At 40.6% G+C, this 18,757-nt stretch overlaps 3 protein-coding genes across 3 annotated transcripts in view; 1 reads left to right on the top strand and 2 right to left on the bottom strand.

Annotated features, from left to right (window-relative positions):
- LOC107712194 (serine/threonine-protein kinase PAK 7-like) overlaps window positions 1-2,953 on the top strand; it is an 11,547-nt gene extending 8,594 nt beyond the window's left edge. The window contains exons 5-7 of the mRNA XM_016517354.1: window positions 477-602; window positions 695-829; window positions 1,992-2,953. Of these exons, the coding sequence (XP_016372840.1) occupies window positions 477-602; window positions 695-829; window positions 1,992-2,147 (417 nt within the window). The 3' untranslated portion in view covers window positions 2,148-2,953. The remainder of the gene's footprint in view (window positions 1-476; window positions 603-694; window positions 830-1,991) is intronic.
- Window positions 2,954-4,790: 1,837 nt separating this feature from the next.
- Window positions 4,791-7,326, bottom strand: LOC107712193 (lysosome-associated membrane glycoprotein 5-like). Its single transcript, XM_016517353.1, has 5 exons — window positions 7,313-7,326; window positions 6,888-7,002; window positions 6,499-6,682; window positions 5,494-5,787; window positions 4,791-5,074 (listed from the first exon to the last, which is right to left on the bottom strand). The coding sequence occupies exons 1-5, from the start codon at window positions 7,324-7,326 to the stop codon at window positions 5,043-5,045; spliced, it is 639 nt and encodes a 212-aa protein (XP_016372839.1). The 3' UTR covers window positions 4,791-5,042.
- A 5,165-nt stretch (window positions 7,327-12,491) lies between these two features.
- The window catches only part of plcb4b (phospholipase C, beta 4b), a 51,762-nt gene continuing 45,496 nt past the window's right edge, over window positions 12,492-18,757 (bottom strand). Inside the window, 5 exon segments of the mRNA XM_016517361.1 lie at window positions 12,492-13,367; window positions 14,550-14,586; window positions 14,734-14,820; window positions 15,663-15,720; window positions 15,799-15,900. Of these exon segments, the coding sequence (XP_016372847.1) occupies window positions 13,279-13,367; window positions 14,550-14,586; window positions 14,734-14,820; window positions 15,663-15,720; window positions 15,799-15,900 (373 nt within the window). The 3' untranslated portion in view covers window positions 12,492-13,278.

The following is an 18,757-nucleotide window of genomic DNA, read 5'->3' as shown; positions in this document are numbered from 1 at the left end:
TAATTTAAATGAATAGAAATTATATATTATATATTATATAAAATTATTATATATAAAGTTATATACATTTTTTATGTAATTTATAATTTCAATAATATAATGCTGCCCTATATGCCATGGACATAAAGGCCAACTAATGATGATGATATTACATAATATAATAAAATATAAATAATTCAATAGAATAGAATAGAAGATATAATTCTCTTGTGTTTAATCGTTACGACAGAATATATAGCACACCGCACACAGTTGTGTGATTTACTGTATGGTACTGTATGGTTACACACATAAGTGTGTTTATTGTGAGGGCAGAAAAGTGATCAGGGTAATTAGCAACTTCACTAGTTCCAAGTAATTAAATCGTGTCTCCCACCTTGTAATTAGCTGGGAGAACATGACAAATGAAGGGGTGATTAGCGGCTAATCAGCTTTGCGTTGTGCTGTACGTGACGCTCTGGTGTCTCTGTGCTCAGATCAAGCTCTCGGATTTCGGCTTCTGCGCTCAAGTGTCTAAAGAGGTTCCCAAGAGGAAGTCTCTGGTGGGAACGCCGTACTGGATGGCGCCGGAGGTCATCTCCAGACTGCCCTACGGCACTGAGGTACGGCGGACGCTCTGGTTAATGACGGGTGACCTGTGTGCTGGATGATGGGTAACTAGTCACCCGCTGGGTCTGCTGTGGTGTGTCTGCAGGTGGACATCTGGTCTCTGGGCATCATGGTGATCGAGATGGTGGACGGAGAGCCGCCGTACTTCAACGAGCCGCCGCTGCAGGCCATGAGACGGATACGAGACAACCTGCCGCCGCGACTCAAGGACTCTCACAAGGTGAGCAGCTGTGATTCTATTGGTCAGAGCCGCGGTCACATGATCGCAGTCACGTGTGTTGATTTACAGCGACGCTCTGAAACTCCTTTATTTCTGAAACACCCAAACCCAACGAAAACTCAAACGGAAACTTTATTTGATAATCAATTAATCGATCAAATTTATTTAACAATTAACATACAAATAAAAACTGCTGTACATAAACATTCAAATTGCTCATAAAGCAATTTTTATATCAGCCTTTTAATGATATAATTATGTTTCTACTAGGGCTGTCAAATGATTAAAATTTTTATTCTAATTAATTACATGATGTGCCAATTAATTAATTGCACATCAGTTTTTTTTGGCTGAGAAATTACCCCCCAAAAGATATTGTATTAAATGAGAAAACCATTTAATAGACATTACAAAAAAATAGCTTTAGAAAGAAATATTTTGCTTCAGCATTGCATAAATAATGATAATAACGAAGCAAGACACTGTTTTTATGCACGAGTGACTGAATCATTGACTCGCTCGATTCGTTCGAAACTTCTGATTCATTTAACAACGAAGCAAGACACTGTTTTTATGCATGAGTGACTGAATCATTGATTTGCTCGATTCGTTCGAAACTTCTGATTCATTTAATAACAAAGCAAGACACCATTTTTATGCATGAGTGATTGAATCATTGACTCGCTCGATTCGTCCGAAACTGCTGATTCATTTAATAACGAAGCAAGACACCATTTTTATGCATGAGTGACTGAATCATTGACTCGCTCGATTCGTTCGAAACTTCTGATTCATTTAATAACGAAGCAAGACACTGTTTTTATGCATGAGTGACTGAATCATTGACTCACTCGATTCGTCCGAAACTTCTGATTCATTTAATAATGAAGCAAGACACTGTTTTTGTGCACGCGTGGCTTAATCATTGACTCACTCAATTCGTTTGAAATTCATTCAGTAATTGAAACACTGGTTGGCAAAATTTCAAATGGCAAGCTAATAATGCAGCGTCCGATCAATTGTCCGGCTCATGTCTATAAAAAGATATATATACTGTATATGTTATGCATATGGATCACTGTGTCATGTGACGTGAGGCGTGTGTTGAGTCAGCTGAAGCTCCACTGACTGGCCGTCTTTTCTGCTGTGTGTTTGGGTTCAGGTGTCGTCGGTTCTGCGGGTGTTTCTGGAGCTGATGCTGGTGCGAGAGCCGTCTCAGCGTGCGTCGGCGCTGGAGCTGCTGCAGCACTCGTTCCTGAAGCTGTCGGGCCCACCGTCCTGCATTGTTCCTCTGATGCGCCACTACCGCCACCGCTGAGAGCCGCTGAGAGCCGCGCGTTTAGACTGCAGTCATTCAGAACGGATCGGCTCGGCGGCCCGCGGGCGTCTGACGCCCTGCGCTTCGGTCCGGTCCCGCGCCGATCACACGTCTCTCTCACTCTCGTCTTCTCACGCTAACTATGAAGATGCATTTTAGAGCAATTGTAAGTTGTACTTGTACAGTTTTGATAAACGGCAGTATTTTTGTTGTGATGTCACCATGCTGAAATGGGCAGTATTACCTAGAACTGAGAGTTTCTGCAAAATAACAATAACTAATAATAATAAACTTTCCTACTGTTTATATTTAATTTTTTTGAAGATGGTCATAAACTGGCTGTTGCAGACAGATGAACCTGAATATATTTATTTATTCTACGTTTGTAGGTCATGTGCGCTCACGCCAGAGTTTTCTACGCTCGGTTTCTTTCTGGTTTTCAGTAGTGTGGCCTTCACGCTCAGTCTCACCCGATCTCTAGCAATATGAAGCTGTTGGACACAGTCCTCACGCGTGTTTTCTCGTGCCGTCTCACCCGTGTCTCATGGCTCACTGTGATCTGGACATGCGTGTTCCTGTAGGACTCTTCAGATCCGCTGTCGCGTCGCTTCTGTGCAGTGATCCTGCATGTGTGTCACTAAGAGCTGCTTTCAATAAAACACAGATGCGTCACACGCCGTCCTGTGTTCATTCGTCTCATGAGCAGGTTTTGAGTTCTAGACGCTTATATAAAGATGTTTTTCTGGAAGGATTTCTGCTTCATTTTGAAATGAGCGAATGATCTACAATCCCATGATGCATTGTAAATGAGGTCAGCTGACAGTCTCATCAAGGTGTGGGGAGAGTTAGAGATGTGTTGCACTCTAAACAGCTTTCAGTGGCTGGATAGAAAAATACTCTTAAGCAAAAAAATAATCTTTTGGTTCTCAAATATTAAGAACATTTTAATACAATAAAACTGAGCAGCTCATGATCATTTTTATGTTACAGGTGTGAGATTTAATGACATTAAACATATGCAAATTTACTTAAATCATTTGATTAATGTGACATGAAGAAAACGAAACGAAAACTTGTTCAAGACTATTAATTTTTCATTTAGATGTATATGTTCAAACATAAAAATAATAAACATGAATAATAGTTTTTTTTTTTTTTACATGTGTCCAGGGTTATTATAACTAAAACTAAAACCATAAAACAATTTTGTTACTTAAACTTTAACTGAAAAAAAAATATAAAATCTCAACCTTTTCATTTTCATTTGGTTTAAAAAAATCTAAATATTGACAAAAATTATAATAGCGTAACAATCTAATATCTATGAATCTGAGACCCCAAAAGGCTTATAAATATTCACACTGACCTCCCCTGAGCAGAACGAGCCATTCATGCCATTATTCTTTTATTGAAACTAGCCAATAAATGCATGAAACATCTTTTACTCTGTTTTGAATTCTTCAGTTGTCTAGAATAAACGATTAAGAACATTTTCAAGTATTCTATTAATAAAACTATTCCTAACTTTGTAAGAAAATACCAATGCAGAATTTTGTGAATCAGCTTAGCTGAATCAAATTTATGTCAACGTTTACAGTAAAAGATGCTTCCATACAGTTTTGAAAGCATGACATAATCTACTGTCAATCTTACTGCTGTCTCTCCGCTTCTGCTCGATTCTCCATTCATCTGCGGGTCGTGTTTCATTCTGATGAATCTAAACCTTCTTCAGCTGGAGGAGAGAAACCTCATCCATCAGAGAGTGAATGGAGAAAACACACGTCACATCAGTACATTTAGATCACAAAATAATATGCAATAATCATGAAGCAATCGTTAAATATTTGTACTTTATTTATATCCTTCAATCCATTTACATATCTCTATTTTACAGTGACAGACTCGTGTGGTAAACGACATGCAGTACATGAGGAGGGCATCCAGACCAGACATCTGCATCAAACCCGTCTCCGCCACAGAATAACAAACTAAAGTAAAGGTGATAGCTACTTTTTCATTTGGACTGTTTCTAGCAATTCTGAGATATAAACAGGATTGCGTAATATAAATTCACAATTCTGTGGAAAAAAAGTCAGAATTACGAGATATTAAAGTCAGATAGAATTCTGACTTTATTCTTAGAATTCTAAGTTTTCATCTCGCATTTGACTTTTTTTTTCCCAGATTTTTTCTAAGTTTACATGTTGCAATTCTGACTCTTTTCTCTGGATTCTGCGTTTGCGTCTCACAATTTAGATGTTTTTCTTCTTCTCGGAATTCTAAGTTTACATTTCACAATTTTGACTTTTTTTTCAATTGCATGATGTAAACTTAGAATTCAGAGGAAAAATTCATAAATGCAAAATGTTAGAAATCTGGGAAAAAAAAGTCAATTGTGAGATGCAAACGTAAAATTCGGAGGAAAAAAGTCAGAATTGTGATATGTAAAATTAGAGACAAAAATGTCCCCATTAAAACAGCAATATTTAATCCCAGTGTCAATAAACAAACTCATGCACTCAAGACTATTTTCAATGAATTATAGTTTTACAACTCGCAAATGACTTTTTTTCAGATTTCTAAATTTATATGATTTTTCCCCTGAGAATTCTAAGTTTACACCACGCAATTCTGTTTTCCTGCCATGGAATAAAAAAATCTAAAAGGTAATTGCAACTTTTTTATCTCACAATTCTGGCTTTTCCCCCACACAATCTCACAAAACAAGAGTTTTAGCAATTCTGAAAAAAAAAGTCGCAATTACCTTTTTACATTCGTTTAATTCTATGGTGCAAACTGGCTTCCATACATTTGACACAGAAACCAGAAAGAAAAGTGGCGTTCTAATGACGTGCGTTGAGACATTTGGACTGACGTCACGTCCGGTAGAGATCTTCACATGTTCTTGTAGAGCGAGCGGTCGCGAGGAAGCTGCGGCTGCTGCGCGGCGCTCAGTTTGAGGTGGAAGTGATAAACGGAGATGGTGATGACGATGATGAGACCCAGGATGAGACCCAACACTGTAAAATTAGAGACAAAAATGTCCCCATTAAAACAGCAATATTTAACCCCAGTGCCATTAAACATAAACTCATGCATTCTTTGTTAACCAGCTTTCATTCTGTTGGCAAGACTACAAAATTGTAGCTATTTTTTTTTTAAATTACGATGTTTTACTATTTTGGCACAATTTTCTGAGGTTTGGTCTTTGGAGCAAATACTTGCTTTGTTCCTGTTTTCTGCTTCTGCTGGAGAACGGCCAACGGAACTGAATGTTGTATAATTGTGTGTGTGTGTGTGTGTGTGAGAGAGAGTGTGTTGTTCTTGTAGAGCGAGCGGTCGCGAGGAAGCTGCGGCTGCTGCGCGGCGCTCAGTTTGAGGTGGAAGTGATAAACGGAGATGGTGATGACGATGATGAGACCCAGGATGAGACCCAACACCAGCGGCAGCATCTGCTCCAGCTGCTCCCGCTGGTCCGTGATGCATTTAAACGCTGCAGGAGGAGAGAAGCGCTGGTCATTCACACTCCACATCAACACATACAGCCTAAAACAACATCTAGAGAGGTATTCGGTTTTGTCGTTGACGTCACTGAGAGTCAGTGGTGTGTGTTTGCGGAGTTGTGAACGTGTCAAGAGCGCTTGTGCGAAACACGACACACAGCGCTGACGTCACAAAGTGTTCGAGAACCACGAGTCTCTTCTACAAGAGTCTGATCTGTGCAAACAGGAACATCTTCATCTGCTGACAGATCCTCATAACCCCTCACACTCAGTTCAACTCCTGCTGTTTTACGGTCAATTTGACTTGAATTCTAAAATGCTTGAAATACTGGTTAACCAACTTATTTCTTCAAATTTGGTGAATATTTCTCATTCAGGGTCATGATGCATGTGCAGTGTTCCGACACATACAAAATTTGTTGCAACTTTTGAGTTGCGGGTCAAATTGGTTTCCATGCAATTTGCCAAAAATCACCACTTTGAATAAAAAAAATCTTAAGAACTTTTCTTGTAGCTTGTCGAACGTATTAAATGTCAGATTCAGTTGAGACTCGTCTTGAGAATCACTGTTAGATTCACAGTCAAACAAATCTGTCAAAGGTTGTTTATTTGGATCTGAAACACTAGACTATCAGTGAGAACCCCTCAGTAGGGTTAGATACGAGATAACAGAAGTACAAACAGCAATAAACACAACGAGCACAGATAATATCAGATCATTGTTATTAGTTGCTTGTAGTTATTTGCACCTGTGAGACAAAAACATAATATATTCTGTCTGAACAACTACACACACACAGAGAGAGCGAGAGAGAGACACACACACACACACACACACATTAGGGGACTATGGTAAAACTGCTGTAAGAATTCAGATGGATCAGTTTCTGCTGGAATCACCTTTGAGAAGAAGATGCGGAATGTGAATGCGTGATTGATCCATGAGATCTGCAGCTCCGACTCACTGCTTCCGCATTTCCCAGCGATCTGAGCTCCACGCGGGATCGACACGGACGCCTGCTCCGTGATCAGCTGCACACACACACACACACACACATAAGCATCATCTCATGTTCATTCATGAAAGTTTTCAAAACGTTTAAAGCATCCTGACGGGTCGTGCGGATCATGATGGCATTTCTGTTTAACTTTGTCCAAATCCATTTAGAATCCGTGTTGATCATGTTTTGACTAAATCAGCTCAGAATGCTCCATTTAGGATTTTAGAGTTGCTCACATCGATCCCGTTCAGTGCCAGGACGTCGTACGGAATCAGGAATTTCACTGCAAACTCCGCCATCAAGCAGGTCGTTCCATTTTCTCTCACTACGAAAATAGTGTCAGATTGACCCCTAATACAATAAAATAAAATCATTACATTTCTCACACATTTGATATTTTCTCAGTCTCTGACCAGCTACAGTAGAAGTTTGCTGTTTTTACATGAATCTCTACTCTGTGGGTTTTTGTCAGATTGCATGGAAACCAGCGAGGGTCAGTCTGACCCCAAACACAGACGTTGAGCGCAGTTTTCAACACATCGACGCAGACTGAAGCGTTGGTTTTGCTCGTGTGAGACTGCGCTGAAGGAAACCGGCACTATACACACACTCATCCCGCGGGTCACTGACGGGTCAGCGCTACTAACCAGAACCTACTAACCCACCGCGGCTCATTTCAGCACTAAATCAAACCGTTACATTCGCCATTAAGATGAAGATGATTTTTAGTCATTAACCCTGTGCGTCTTTAGGGACATTTTTGTCTTAAAAAATTTTTTTTTTAATCATTTTGGCTGTTAATGCAAACAATGTGTATTTTTATTGGCTTTTTAATATTTCACCCTCATTTCCTTTCATAAATCTATTTTACAGTAGGTACAAAAATATCAGAGATGAAACTGTCCCCATTAAAACAGCAATATTTAACCCCAGTGCCATTAAACATAAACTCATGCATTCTTTGTTAACCGGCTTTCATTCTGTTGGCAAGACTACCACACACACACACACTCTCTCTCTCACACAAACACAATCACACTCACAATCACACACACACACACTCTCTCTCTCTCACACAAACACAATCACACACGCACACACACACAGAAGAGTCTACTCTGTTCTGTTTCTATTGTTTCTGTGCTGCTCTTTGTCTTCACCGGGGTTTGTGAAAATTTCTCTGTAAAACTGCACTGAAACATAACTGCATTTTCTATTCTATTCTCTTCTCTTCAGTAGGCTACACTGTATAGTGATATATAACAATTAAAGAAACTACACCTGGAAGCAGATTTGAATGAGTAAATCTCTCTTTTCTGCAGTTTTTTCTGCTGTATTTGAGAATTCTGTTTGATGTCCGTCCCTTAAACGAATTCATGCAACTGACGCGAATCAAGCTCCCCCAGATCATCTACTGCAGCACAAGCAGCACTAGAACTCACGGAGCAGCAGCAGGTCCATGATGAAGCGGCGCTCGTGCAGGACAATGTGCGGAGGATTCCAGCGGAACTTCAGACTGACCGCTGCGCGCAGTTCCTCCGAGTTTCCCCGCAGAGGACGGACGGTCCGCTCCCGTGTCTGCCCGAGCCACACTGATCAGCTCTGAAGCAGCTCCTCCCCGCGACTCTATCACGACACGACGCTCTCAGTCCTTCAGTGATTACCGCAGAAGAAGCCACAGCTGTTTTCAGCCCGGGAAAAAAAATCCTTGCCTGGGACTCCGGGGTAAGTTGTCACATGATCTGTTTAAATGCGTCTTAAAATAGAATCATTTTGAGCAATACATCAACACAATAAAGCACACTTACATGAAGACAAGTATTTTGTATTTTTGGAAATTCATAAACGTGTTTTCATTTTAAACAATTTATTAATTACACTTTCGGAGCTTTTACATTGTTACTGTTTCGTGAATTTTTTCATAAATTCATAATTTAATGTTTGAAGTTGATTTCAGAGTCAGGTTTCACTGTGACAACTTACCCCGTATAGTGTCACAACATTCTTCACTATAGGGGGAGTTAAAAACATTCCTGGTCAATAACAGTGTGAATATTCAATAGCCTTTTTGTGGACTTAAAAAACATAAACCCACTGTGACAACTAGCCCCAGTCTGCACTAACACAAGATGACTAGTATTCAAAACACTGGCAAAACTGAAAAATGAATATATGAACACATAACTAACTAACTAAATTTAACAGAATAAAATAAAACTATTTTTGAAATGACGTCATGACAGGTAAACACAATAGATGTGAAACGCAGTCAGTTTCATAGATGGGATCTTTCTAAGCTGCAGGTCAGTGGCACAAATGTTCTTATGTCTTAAACATCATCACACACCGTTGTGAAAAATGCTTCGGGTGACAGTGTCTGCTAAATGTACAAATGAGTGATTTATTCCAAGCCCTTATATGGTTTGTTGGCACGGCACCCATTGAAGCTGCACTAGTCAGTAAGTTAGAGCTCGTCGCAGACTGCGGTCGAAGCGTGCTCTGCAGCACAGACTCAGACATCAGGAGCAGCTTTGAACTGAAAGTCAAACTCACACTTGACCGCGCTGATGCTGTCGATGCTCGGCTTGCTCCCGACTTGAGGGTGCTTGTTTCCCAGGGGAAAAGTCTCTGACCTTGGGATGCAGGGCGCGGGCGCTTCTGGAGCCTCCGGCGACTCTCTGCTGCAGCTCTTGAGCTCTGGGAAGGTGAATCTCCTCAACAGCCTCCCGCTGAAGGCGCTCAGAGATCTGGAGGTGCGCTCCGCGGTCACCGCGGTTTTCTGCACGGTTTTGCGCAAAGGCTTGAGACGCTCCGGAGCCGCCAGAGTGCTAGTGGGTAAACTGCACCTCTTCTGATAGTAACTGTCATCAAACCTTTTGATGGGCAAGTCAACCGCCAGTTTCTTGGCTTTGTCGAGCTCTACTTTGGCGTTGTTTTTGCTGAAAGGATTTAATAAAATGCCAAGAGGACCAGAAGCGTGCGCACAACTCAAGGGCATTTTAGAGGGTCTGGGTGAGTAAAACAACGGAGGCAGGTGATTGTTCAGGCAGGTGGATGGATGTTCTTCGTGTTTGAGCTGCTGAGGAGGTTTTGGGGTTAAAACACCAGAGAACATCTGGCCTTGTGGTGATAATGGCGATGAAGCATCACCTTCCTCAATGCAGTCCATCGACTGGATTCTCCTCCGCACACTGAGGGACCGTTTACGGGTTGAACTGATGGGAGGCCGCAGCGCATCTTCAGGGGAAGCTCTTGTTGGATGGATCTGGAGAGGTTTGTCCTCATGTTCATCTTCGCTGATGTTCACAGTGGAGAGTTTCTCAGCGAGTGTGTCACCATCGTGAACCCTCCTGGAGTTACTCAGCAGCGCCTGCAAGCAGTCAGTGTGTCTGAGATACCTGGCCACCTCCACTGCAGAGTTGCCCACCTTGTTTTGCCGCTCGATCTGGAGACCCAGCCTTTTGAAAGCGCGCACCAGGAACTCCACGACGGCCGAGCGTCCGGCCGCTGCGGCGTACATGAGCGCGGTGTTCCCCCAGGCGTCCGCTGCCTCGGGATCCGCGCCGGTCTTCACCAGGATCTTCACCGCGTCCAGGTGTCCCATCTCGCAGGCGTAGCTCAGCGGCGTGCGGCCGCTCTCGTCCGGGAGATTCACGCTTGCGCCCCTCTGCAGCAGAAGATTCACGAACCTGCATCTCGCACCCGAGTCCTGGAGAAGCACGGCGGAGATGAGCGGCGTCTGCGCCCCTTCGCTCTCGGAGTCGATGATCTTCCCATCCAGAGCGTCTAAGACGAACCTGGCGAGGTGGAGCTTGTCGTTGGAGATGGCGTCCAGGAGGATTCTGGAGTCGGTTTTGGAGCAGCAGCTGTCCGAGAGTCTCAGCATGCTTCCTCAGTCACAGTCTCTCCGCGGCTGATGGAGATCTGCTTTATACCGCTGCGCTGCGTGTTTCCACGACAACATGAATCTCATCATCACACTTTATTGTTCGTAAGTGGATGCGTGTATTAATGTGCTGATTGTAATAAGGGCTTCAGAGAAACACGCCGACTGAACCTTATGAATAAATGCGCCGGTTACTGTTATTGACGGGACCGCTGCGGTTCCTCTGTGCTGAGACTGAAACGACTTTCTTCACGGATTCATGGCGAAACACACATTGAACATTACTTTCAGTGAAGGTGCTGTAGGCTATTGTTTGTCGCTACTATCTGACAGATATCAGTGAAGTCTAGCTCTGTTTGAGTTGTGTAGATGTGTAAAATACTATACATACTCAACAGAGGAGAACACTTAGTCCCTTACGAAAATTAACCACGGTTTCACTACAAAGGAAAACATGCTTACAATAGTTAAACCACGGTAACTACAAATTATCCATGGTTTTACACTAACCTTAGTTTAACCATGGTATTTGTAGTAAAACTGTGGTTATACAAATGGTAATCAATACGCCAAAAATCATAGTTACTACACTTTTACTTTATCAGAATCAATCAGAAATCACAGCCAATCAGAAGCGCGTGTGGGCGGGCCTTCTAAGTACATAATTTTATGATACACTTTTTATGATGGATGGATGCACTTTATTGTACTTCTTTTGGACTATTGAAAAATAACACCCATTCACTGCCATTATAAAGCTTGGAAGAGCCATATATATATATTTTTAATATAACTCCGATTGGATTCGTCTGAAAGAAGAAAATCATATACACCTATATGACACCCATGTATGTGAAATCCAGCTAGCAGGAAACACAAATTAATGAAGTTATATTTTCCTATATTCTCTTTCGAGCAGTCAAACAATCCACAGAAAACATCTTTAAAACAAAGAAAAGTCACTTACAAAATGAGATCAGATGAACATGAATAAATCTGACTAAAATGTGTCTGTGTACAAAACAAGTGACTGAATCTTCCTCAGAAGAGACAAAAACAGCAGCTCACTTCAGTGTCTGACTCATATTATAATCACGTCCAGAAGCTTTTGGTGAAATGAACTTATTAACCTGTTGCTTGACCTGTTCATATTTCAGGAGAGAACTAGTTTCCAAAGTCAGACGTCGCTTATGATTTTCAAGGCTGTAGAGTTTAGTAGAGACATGAACCCTTTTTTAAATAAAGCATATAATCAATACCCGAGATTAAAACCTGTTTCTAAAAGATAATATCCCCTGCACGGTGAAAAACAGCCCCTTAATGCTTTACGAACAGACAGCAACCATTTTCATTTAACACCTGGGATAGTTTATTGGTACACATACTATAAAACAGTATTAAAGTAGCAGGATAACAACAGTATTTTTTGAGTATTTTCATTGCTAGAAGTTTGACAAATACAATATATATATATATATATTTATAAATACAAAAGCACTTACAGCATGATCCATTGAGAAGCTACAGAAAGCTCAGGAGACAAACGAATAGAAACGGATGAAATTCAGAGCGCGACAGTTCTGCAAAAATAATCTGCTTTTCCCGCAAACTATAATATTAGAGCAAAAGTCTACGTGGAAGTCTACATCTTCCTCAGTATTTCTGTCTTGTTCTCCAGAACAAATCTCTAAACATCCTCAAATCCAGACACATTTACTGGAGAAGCACAATCAACACATGAAGTCTTGTTTTCTGAGAAACTGAACAAAATGAAGTGAGTTTATGATTAAAACAAGAACAAATATCTGCGGATGGGCTCAGAATAATAGTTAATTCAAAGGGAAGTTTTTCTGACCATTGGCATATTTCTTTCTTGTTTTAAGCATAAACGCACTTCATTTTGATACATTTTTCAGAAAACAAGAGTTAATATCTTGTCATCTTGATTTTTTTACTGGTTAACAAGCCATAAGTACTAAGAACATGATTTTTTTTTTGCAGTGTACAATCACCTCTCTTTAAAACAAGTACCGATACATTACACCGGAAAATAAAATAACACAAACACAAGTGAAACCAAAGTTCAGTGTGGTGTCGGAGAAGAGCTCCTCCGAATCCGTGCGAGGAGCCGGCGATTCTCAGGATAGCACCTCCATCATCTCCATCTCAAAGCCTGATTAAAACCGCAGAAATAACACGACGTGCGAGTCTGATCTTAAAAACGGAGAGGAACAGATGATAAAAGCTCGGGACACTGGTGTGATCTGGTTTCCAGACGCGTCTACATTCGTAGTGTACAGAGGAAAGCTAGAGCTCTGCTACATCGGCAAAGATCCTCTGAATCCTATCACATATAAAGTGCTCAGGAACGGTGCAAAGCGCATCGTTCGCCTGACTCTGCTACGGTTAACTAGCTCAGCTAATATACGAGTTGAAAAGAACACTTTTGAGTTGTCGGCCCATAATGGCTGCAGCGCTGCTGATGATGATGATGATGATGATGGTGGTGTATAAAAACATGTCCTCAGGAGCTGGTCTGAGCGGCGTGGGCGGAGCTACGGTAAGAGTCGGATTGGCTGGACGCCGCTGCAGAGGAGGAGTTAACCGCGGTGGGCGGGGCTAGAGCTGAGGTAGGGGCGGGGTTTACAGACTGCAGGGAGTCGGGATGAAGCACAGATGAAGACGGAGCCCGACGGGACGGAGCTCGCTCATGTGGAGGTTGGTGAGGGTCCGCTCTCGTCTCAGTTGACGGGTGGAGCGCTTACACCACCGTGGCTGGTCTGCGGTCCATGTCCTCCTCCAGCTTCACCATCTTCTGCATGTCTTTGGCCTGGAGAATCACAGCAGATATTTACATTGCGTTCATTCATCCGGATCTAATGTTTAGAGTAATGGGAACAATGATTTAAAATGCTGTTCATACTGACAACTAATTGTTAAGAGATATATTCAGTTACTAAAATAAACTGATTTGCTTTTTTTGTGAAACTTTGTAATGTGTAAAAAATGTCAGGTTGAAAAAAAAAAGTAGTTTGGCATATTGTAGTGCTGACGATAAACCGTACTGTAATCATGATTTGTGCTTCTCTTTATTAAGCATAACCGTCTGTGATATTTGAACACTCGTTATTTATCCTGGAAACATCTCATTTTAATTGCTCTTGCATTGGTAATGAGCCTCCACAAGCTTTCATGGTTAGGGTTGCCAGATGTCAAGAGTTTAAATCTTAAATCGATACATGTTATTCCCAACCTGGCCACCACACACATACACACACACACACTCTATTCTGCTCAGATAATAGTGTCACAGCCAGTCTGTCCTCATTGTGCTTTGTTTGCTGCGACTAAATCTGAGCAAACCGTGCAGTTGATGTTTGCTTGATTTGTGCTTATGTGAGAGTGCAATAATTCTGACGAAACAATTAAAATGACAATAAATGTGATAATATTTTTGAGCAAAATAACAGTGATTAATAGATTAATTATCGTGCAGCCACAGCATATTTTCTTTATGCGGCCAATTTATAAAAAGAAGCAGACAAAAATATTTGTAAAACTTCTGTCTCTCAAATCAAGTGTGACGGAAGGAAGGAGGCGTGTATGTGTCACATGACAGAAAACCCACCGCCAACTGAATCATTTGATGACTCACTGAATCAATCTAATGATTCGTTCACTCTCGGAACCGTTTGGAGTGGCTGTTACTTTCATCATGTTCAACTTCAAACTAAATCAGTGTAATTACTGAAAACGAATCTCTCTCTCTACATATATATTTACTGTATACAGAGTCCCGTCTACGAGCTTGAGACTGGTCTATGATGATTGGACGAGCTCTCAACTGGGTGGGACTTTACAACAAACGGCCAATGACTGAACACGTGATGTACGTGATTGACAGCACTCAGCACGTCAAAGTGGATGTGTTATAGAAGCTCTTGTGTCAATCAGACGGAAAGGAGACAGATGGAGAAAACTGAAGAAAGAGGAGAGCAATACGTGAGCCTACCTTGAGTCTGACTGTTTGCATGATGTGATTTCAAAAGCTGTTCAAAGAAAAGGCAAATCATATTTAAGGAATGGCTTCAGACGTCTCATGTACAGAACATGACTAATGAGGACAAAACACAAATCAAATGAAATGGAGAGGGTGGCCGTCTGTGAGCGTGAACAACAGCCGGCCCGAGCTTTACCTGCTCGTTGAACTTCTCGAGTTTGTCCAGCTGCTCGCGCTGAGACTTCTGCAGCTGCTCCAGCTCCTTCGCCTGCTTCATGGCCAGCTGAGGAAGAACAAAATCATCATCATCATCATCTTCAACCGCAGAACTACTACATTCATTTAACAGACGCTTTCATCTAATGAGGAACGTCACATGCAGTTTACACACAGAGAATCACCATAATTCTGCAACATTAATACTGTTATTTTCCTGTTTATCTCTGTGAAGCTGCTTCGACACAATCTGTACTGTATAAAGCGATATAGAAATTAAGGTGACTTGACAACTGCATCAATCCTAATCTCCAGAAACAGGCTTCAGTATCACGAGAGATCAGACCTTTTCATTCATTTTACACAAATTTAATGGAAATAACTTTTACTTTACCTTCTAATCAAAACCTCAGTATTTCTGTCTTGTTTTCCAGCGCAAATGTCTAAAGATCCTCAAATCAAGACACATTTACTGGAGACGCTCAATGAACACATGAGAAATAGATCAAAATGAGTTTATGATTATGGTTTTCTCAGAAAACAATGTCTTCTTTGTGCTTCTCCAGTAAATGTGTCTTGATTTGAGGATCTTTAGAGATTTGCGCTGGAAAACAAGACAGAAATACTGAGGAACAGGTTCGTTTTTGCAGTGCATGAAACATTACTGCCACGACTTCATGAATTTCAGACTTTCTGCTCTGATTTAAGACATTTTTAGGCCTTCATTTGTTGAAGGGTGATTAAGACTCGCAGAAAGCCTGTCTTTTGATTTTGGGATTGTGTTTTCTCATTCGATTAATCATACAGCTGTGACAAATGCAGTTATCCTTCATCAACCTCTCAAACCAAAGCCATTCTTCACAGAACGGAGCCATAAGCATCAGCTAACACTGAAGACCATTAACCAACCCTTTTTCTCTCCTCCAGGAACTTTTTGGTGTTGCTGCTGTTCAGCTCCCGAACTCTCCTGCAACACAAACACAAACCCGTTAAACTGTGACAAACGATGATTTATTAATCACAGCGCTCCGTCCGTGTGTCGCACCTCTCGCGCTCCGCCTTGTTTTTGATGCTCTTGTCCTGGCTGATGGCTTTGCTGTTCTCCATCGACGTCTTCGCCTGATTGCCCTTCATCTCTTTGCTTTGCCTGTCGATCGATCACAATACAGACATGCTCAAAACAGTCCAGAGAATCAGTGACGGTTATGAAACATCATCTCATGCTCGAGGGTCACGGCTCTTTCTCATGGAGATCCGGCTGCAGAACAAACATGTTCACACGAGGGGAATTATCAGTGTAATTAATAAAGACTCTTGAGCTGAATAGACGGGCCGCTCTTGTCCTGGACTTACAGAGACTCATGCAACATTAATGCCTGTTAATTATGGCAGCCGGCCTCGTATCTCTATCCTAATAAGACACCACATCAGCATTATAAAGAGGAGAACACTGGCCCAGATGAATATACACGAGCACGAGTGTTGTGTGTTAATCAGATTCAGCAGTTATTAGCATACTACGCTCTACTGTAGTACATACTACACTCACTGCTCTCATCATGAACATACAATACAAACAAATCCATTCAGGTGTATATGTATAGCACCTGAAAGTAAATAACACACACACAAACACACATATATATATATTTTTTTTATAATTGTAAAATTTCCTATTATTTCCATGAATCTCCATGGATTTCCAGTAAACTAACTAATCCAAATATTACAATATTATCTGAGACATTCAGCTTCCTCAAGGTCTCATATTTGATGTAATCAAATATCCATGTCTTGATGCATATACATCAGCTGGATTTGTAATTGAGGATTGAGAAAGTGAGTCACGTGACGTGTGGCCAAATGTGGTATCCCATACTTGGAATTTGAGCTCTGCATTTAACCCATCCAAGTGCACACACACACAGCAGTGAGTAGTGAACACACACACACACACACACCCAGAGCAGTAGGCAGACATTTTTGCTGCGGTGCCCTGGTGCTCAAGGGTCTCACCTCAGTTGGGTGGAAAAGAGCGCTGTACATCATGGTAGTGATGATAGTGATGACAGTAACTGTAGTGATTATAGTGATAATAGTGATGGTAGTGATGATAATGATGATAGTTGCTGGTAGAGATTATAGTGATGGTAGTGATGGTAACAATGGTAGTGATGACAGTGATAATAGTGATGACAGTGCTTGTAGTGATTAGTGATGGTAGTGAAGGTAATGATGATAGTGATTATAGTGATGGTAATGATGATAGTGATGGTAATGATTTTAGTGATGATAGTGTTGGTAGTGATGGTAATGATGATAGTGCTGGTAATGATTATAGTGATGATAGTGATGGTAATGATGGTAGTGATGGTAGTGATTAGAGAGATGGTAATGATGGTAGTGATAATAGTGATTGTAGTGATGACTGATTAGTGATGATAGTGATGGTGATGATAGTGTTAGTAGTGATGGTAACCATGACAGTGATAATAGTGATGACAGTGATTGTAGTGATTAGTGATGGTAGTGGTAATAGTGATGGTAATGATGGTAGTGAAGGTAATGATGATAGTGATGGTAATGACGATGATAGTGATTATAGTGATAATAGTGATGTAATGATGGTAGTGATGGCAATAATGATAGTGTTGGTAGTGATGGTAATGATGATAGTGCTGGTAATGATTATAGTGATGGTAATCTCTTTCAACGCTACTTGACTTCATCTTTAAAAAAATTGTCTTTCTCTTTATTTATTCGTTCTCTGTCTAGCTTGTACTTATTTGAACAATGCCTAAAACTTGGTATTACAAGCACTTCCTGTGTCTGTTTGCCTCTTTAAGAAGAATTGCTTTATGTATTCCCCAATTGTAAGTCGCTTTGGATAAAAGTGTCTGAAAAATTACTAAATGTAAAATGTAATGTAAATGTGATGACAGTGTTGGTAGTGATGATAGTTATGATAGTGTTGGTAGAGATGGTAATGATGACAGTGATTGGTAGTGATAGTGATTATAGTGATGATAATGATAGTGATTATAGTGATAATAGTGATTGTAGTGATGACTGATTAGTGATGGTAATGATGATAGTGATTGGTAGTGATGATAGTGACGATTGTGTCTGTAGTGATTATAGTGATGGTAATGATGATAGTGATTATAGTGATAATAGTGACGACAGTGATTGTAGTGATGACTGATTAGTGATGGTAGTGATGGTGATGATAGTGTTAGTAGTGATGGTAATGATGATGATAGTATTAGTAGTGATGATAGTGATAATAGTGTTGGTAGTGATTATAGTGATGATAGTGATGACAGTAATTGTAGTGATGACTGATTAGTGATGATAGTGTTGGTAGTGATGGTATCAATGATAGTGCTGGTAATGATTATAGTGATGATAGTGATGGTAATGATGGTAGTGATGGTAGTGATTAGAGAGATGGTAATGATGGTAGTGATAATAGTGATTGTAGTGATGACTGATTAGTGATGATAGTGTTAGTAGTGATGGTAATGATGATAGTGATTATAGTGATAATAGTAATGATAGTAATTGTAGTGATGACAGTGTTTAGTGATGGTAGTGATGGTGCTAGTAGTGATGGTAATGATGGTAGTGATGGTGATGATAGTGCTAGTAGTGATGGCAATGATGATAGTGATGGTAGTGACGATAGTTTTAGTAGTGATGGTAATGATGATAGTGATTATAGTGATAATAGTAATGATAGTAATTGTAGTGATGACAGTGTTTAGTGATGGTAGTGATGGTGATGATAGTGCTAGTAGTGATGGCAATGATGATAGTGATGGTAGTGACGATAGTTTTAGTAGTGATGGTAATGATGATAGTGATGGTAGTGATTATAGTGATGGTAAAGATGATACTGATTATAATGATAACAGTGATTGTAGTGATGACTGATTATTGATGGTAGTGATGGTGATGATAGTGTTAGAAGTGGTAATGATGATGATAGTAATAGTAGTGAT

The sequence above is a fragment of the Sinocyclocheilus rhinocerous genome, unplaced genomic scaffold (genome assembly GCF_001515625.1).
Source record: "Sinocyclocheilus rhinocerous isolate Xijiao unplaced genomic scaffold, SAMN03320098_v1.1 scaffold2764, whole genome shotgun sequence".
In the NCBI taxonomy this organism is placed as follows: domain Eukaryota; kingdom Metazoa; phylum Chordata; class Actinopteri; order Cypriniformes; family Cyprinidae; genus Sinocyclocheilus; species Sinocyclocheilus rhinocerous.
Note: the sequence above shows the minus strand (reverse complement) of the source record. Positions and strands in the feature narration are given on the sequence as shown.

Excerpts from the sequence above, each read along its gene's own strand:
- LOC107712193 (XM_016517353.1), bottom strand. Across the intron at positions 5,788-6,498 it reads CTTACAGCAGTTTTACCATA|CGCTCTTGACACGTTCACAA; the intron begins GTCCCCTAATGT and ends GTTTCGCACAAG. Across the intron at positions 5,075-5,493 it reads CGCGCAGCAGCCGCAGCTTC|CTCGCGACCGCTCGCTCTAC; the intron begins CTCGCGACCGCT and ends AGCCGCAGCTTC.